We start from the raw sequence: 4,824 nt of genomic DNA on the forward strand, positions 1-4,824 counted from the left end.
GGGCTGGCTAACACTTTTTATGCATCCCTAAAAGATCTTATATAATACAGTAATATACTTTAAAAAAAGAAAGTTTCCACGATGAGTGAAGAAGCTCTCGGATTTTCAGGTACAGGGAAACTATGGCCATCCAGATGTTGTTGAACTCCATCAGTCCCAGCCAGTGGTTTTGGATGGATGATGGTCAGCTGCATTTTAACGGCAACTGGAGGGCTGCAGGTTACCCACAAGTGCATATGAAAATGCAGGCACTGATTCTAATGCATGCTTTTATCCTTTTAATAATCTCTTTCAGTTAACTACCGTGGCAGAGAAGTCAAGAATTCTTCAGCTCGAGGAAGAGTTGACCTTAAGGCAGAGTGAGGTTGAGGAGTTGCGGCAATGTTTAAAGAATTCTCATCAGCCAGAGTCTCCAGATCACAGCCTGGGCCTTCAGACGGAAACTCTCCGCTTACGTGACCAGCTGTTTTCAGCCAACAAAGAGCACCAGAAAGAGAGTACCCAACTGAAAGAGAAGTATGAGAGGACTTTGAAGAAGCACCAGCAGGAGGTTGAAAAGTTGAAAGCACTCAATGAAAAGTACTCCCAAGAAATTGTGGATCTCAAGCAAAAAGTTCAGCAGGCCACCAATGAGAACATGGGCTTAATGGACAATTGGAAGTCAAAGCTGGATACGTTAGCATCGGACCATCAGAAGTCACTGGAGGACCTCAAGGCTACTTTGAACACAGGCTCTGACAGCCAGCATAAGGAAATAGTGGAGCTGAAAGCTGTGGTAGAAAGTATCAAATTGGAGCACCATTTAGAGCTGGAGAACCTAAAAGCCAAGCACGAGATTGAGATGGCGGTTCATATTAAAGAGAAGGAAAGCCTTAAGCTGAAGGTACAAGACGTCAAGGAGGAAATGGAAGAAAGCAACAACAATTGGAAGACCCAGTTGGAAACCAAAACAAACCAGCAACTTATGGAACTTCAAGACCTGAAGGATAAGTGTCGCGATGCTGACTTCAGAGTTCATGAGCTGGAGAAGCTACACGGTGATTACAAAGACCAGGCACAAGCCATCGCTTTCTTGAAAGAGCAGGTCTCCTTGGCTGAGAGAAAGATGCTGGACTATGAGACGCTGCAGAAAACTGAGCTTCAGAGTAAACAGGAAATTCAGCGGTTACAGGAGAAAGTTCTTGTGTTAGAGAATAAATTGCACTCCACAGAGCCACTCCACTCTTCCCAACCTACCAATGTGAGTATTTTGAGTTAAAAGGCCATGAGTAGCCATTGCTTTTTAAAATAAATTTGCCACAGCTCCTTCCTTTTCTTTTCTTTTTTATTTTACTTATTAATATCTAAGTCAGTGTTTCTCAACCTTGACAATTTTAAGGCATGTGGACTTCAACTCCCAGAATTCCACAGCCAGCAATGCTGGCTGTGGAATTCTGGGAGTTGAAGTCCACATGCCTTAAAATTGTCAAGGTTGAGAAACACTGATCTAAGTTAAAGAATACAATATTTAAGCAGCGTAAGCTAGATGGTTCCCCCCCCCCAAACTGGTCCCTATGTGGGGCAGCTTGAATTTCTTCAAAAGGAAGTTCCACCGTCAAGGCAGGTGGATTAATTAATAACCCTGGACATTTTCATTCAGGATTCTACTTTGTTTACTATATTTAATGCATAAATTAAATTAATCAACATTTATTGTTCCTTATGAACTGAAATAGGATAAGTAGGTTCTTCTCTTGAGAATTTACAAACTCATTCAGAGTATTGAGGAACTATTCATGAGGAGGAAGAGGAAGAGACTGGGATGGTGGTCTATCGCTTTAAATCTTGGTAACCATAAAAGCTTAATTTTCCAGAATTTGCATGCAGTAGACAAATTTAATTGTGTGTATCATTTGCATAATAATATCATATTATTGTAATTTATTTAATTGCATGATTTCTGTCATTATTTCTGTCATTATTTTCATGACATTGTTACTCAAGCGACATCAGTTACAACTTTCTGACAAATTCTTAGATTCAAAGGATTTTTTTTAGAATTCTGGAGACCTCCTTCCCCCAATTAATTCTTCAAAATGAGGTTTCATTAAAGGAAAATACTTGTAGCTCAGGGTTGAAATGAGAAATCCTTGGTGCTCTCTGAGCTCGGTTGTTTTCTTGCAGACATTTTATTACCAAACTAGGTAACATCATCAGTGCTAGTGCATCATTAGCACTGATGATGTTACCTAGTTTAGGTAATGAAATGTCTGCAAGAAAACAACCAAGCTCAGAAACCATTGAGGTTTCATTGAAAGGCATAGTTAGGGAAATAAGTCAAAAGCAATTTTTATAAAGGGAGATACCATATTCTATTTCAAGGATTAAAGTAAGAGAAAATTGAGAGATATAAGAGGAAGAATGTGCTAATGGTAGCATAGAGAGGACTGTAGAGAGCTTATTTTGAACATAGCTGAATGGTTGCAGTACGAAGACATTCAGTAATCTCAACTTGGTGGAATCCAACACAGGAAGGAATTCAAACTTTAAATATCTGCTAACTTAACAACCATTCGTTTAGTAACCATTTAAACTTACAATGGCACTGAAAGAAGTGACTTATGACCAGTCCTCGCATTTATGACTGTCACATCATCTTCACCATCATGTGATCAAAATCGGAGCATTTGGCAACCTGGGATGTATTTACACCAGTTGTAGCATCCCCCAGGTGATGTGATTGCCATTTGCAACTTCGCAGACGGCTTCCGACAAACAAAGTCAATAAGGGGTTTGCTTAATGACCACAATAAATTGAGGACGATCAATAAAGCTATGGCATAACTCCCTGTTTCTCAACTTTGGAATAAGGCAAGCTATGAAGTTATGATTTGAATTGAATTTAATATCATATAGCTTCTGTTGAAGCTGGAAACAATGGTTTTGTTAAGACAGGAAACTGATTTGAGGGTTCATAGGTCAGTTTGAGTCCACAGGTGATAACTGCTAGCTAAGCAACTTCTGGTTTGATTGCTGCAAGCCACAAAATTTGATTGCGTGCAAGAGAGAAAGCTTATGTATGTTTTATTAAGATGCATCATTTATTCATTCAGAGGTTACAAAGCTTGTTTGAATAGTTCATGAGATTGACTTTGATACGATAAAAGCAAAACATTAGACCTTTACTGGAGAGTATGTATAAAACTGGCCATGTCTGTCATAAATTAGTGGAAGACATAAACATGGAAGAGAGCCAGTTTGTGTAGTGGTTAAGTCGCCATAGTAGAAACTGGGAGACCGGGAGTTCTAGTCCTGCTTAAGCACGAAGCCAGCTGGGTGATCTTGGGCCAGTCGCTCTCTCTCAGCCCTAGGAAGGAGGCAATGGCAAACCATTTCTGAAAAACCTTGCCAAGAAGGCTTCAGGAACTTGTCCAGGCAGTTGCCAGGAGTCAAAACTGATTCGATGGAACATGTAGGCCTAAACATGAAAAGCTCCAGTAGAAATGATTTCAAGCATTATCCAAAATGTCTGATGGATATGCAAATCTGCACATCCTTCATTCAATTCATATTAACCAAAGCCAAGCGTTTATTGGTTTGCTTATGGGTTGTTGTTTTTTTACATTTCTTTAGATGATTGAAACAAATGACATTTCAGAAGAAAAGATCAAGATGAAACAAGCAATGGAAGGTAAGAGTGCATCGCTTTTTGGGATCTTGGACATAAATACAAATAATGTATCGCTCATCTGACTGAAGTTGGCCCATCTGCCTGGGTCATCACTCACTCTTTTCAGAACTCAGCCCCCTCACCCAAAAATGGCACTGTCACTTACTGCAAGGCTACAGCTCTGGCATGTGTTCAGTCTGCTCCTCTTTAGAAGTTCAGATGCAGCAGTTGGAAAACTGCGATTCTTGTTTATTTGCGCCTTTCGACAAAGGCCTTCTACCAGAGTTATCTCAGGCTTCTGCCAAAGCTGGTCTTCTGCTTCCCTAGCCTGGGGGTAGGAGAGCAGCATAGAGCACAAGAAAAAGCACCCTGGTCTTAGTTTAGCTCTGCCTCTAGTTTTAGCATCACCAGCCTGTGGATTACTCTAATCAGATCACAGAAAACATTGTTCTTCTCTTTTTGTTTGGAGTGAGTAGCCTGGGACAAGTCTGCCTGCTTTGGGGCAGGTCCTCTTGTTTTTTTAACTTTTTAACTTTCTTTTTTAAAAAGAAAAAAGTCTGCTGAACTTTTTAGAAGCACAGAGATTGCACTTACTTATTTAGATGTGCAAGGTAGCTGGTTTTGCATAATTCTTTTCTGTGAGGAGTAAAATATTGAAGACAGTATGTGACACTCTATAGCAGGGGTGTCAGAATGCCGGCCTGCAGGCTGAACGCGTCACGTGGAAGCCGCGCCCACCCCATTGCCGGCAATGGCAAAACAGTCCCGATATGTTGCATGACGTCGCGAGTTTGACATGTCTGCTCTATAGGAAGCTGTTTTTTTTGCTTTCAGACTAATGGTATAATTACTGTATGCTGTAAACACGCAGGGGATATTTTCCATTAAGAAATATACAAGATTCCCAGCTACCTTGTACATCTATTATTTATTTTATTTATTAAATATTTATTAAATTTTTATGCCAACCATCTCCCCTGGCTGGGCGTGGAAGGAGGAGTTCCTCTTGTAGACATCTGCCCGCCGGGTTTTCAGGCATTCCACCAGCCGAGGACCCGGGGTAGGGGCGGGGGGGTAGCGGTCATTATAAGGGAGAGCCTTTGTCCTAGGGAGACCACTGTGCCTCAGATAGACGGTGTGGAGTCCCTCCTTGTGAAATGGGGGCAAGGGGTTCA

The 4,824-nt window shown here is 41.0% G+C and overlaps 1 protein-coding gene across 1 annotated transcript in view; it reads left to right on the top strand.

Annotated features, from left to right (window-relative positions):
• LOC107300328 (CAP-Gly domain-containing linker protein 2-like) overlaps positions 1–4,824 on the top strand; it is a gene marked incomplete at both ends in the record, with an annotated part of 17,297 nt that overhangs the window by 8,296 nt on the left and 4,177 nt on the right. Inside the window, 2 exons of the mRNA XM_015829661.1 lie at positions 296–1,240; positions 3,613–3,670. Of these exons, the coding sequence (XP_015685147.1) occupies positions 296–1,240; positions 3,613–3,670 (1,003 nt within the window). The remainder of the gene's footprint in view (positions 1–295; positions 1,241–3,612; positions 3,671–4,824) is intronic.

This window comes from Protobothrops mucrosquamatus, unplaced genomic scaffold (genome assembly GCF_001527695.2).
Source record: "Protobothrops mucrosquamatus isolate PMUCROS unplaced genomic scaffold, P.Mucros_1.0 scaffold6686, whole genome shotgun sequence".
In the NCBI taxonomy this organism is placed as follows: domain Eukaryota; kingdom Metazoa; phylum Chordata; class Lepidosauria; order Squamata; family Viperidae; genus Protobothrops; species Protobothrops mucrosquamatus.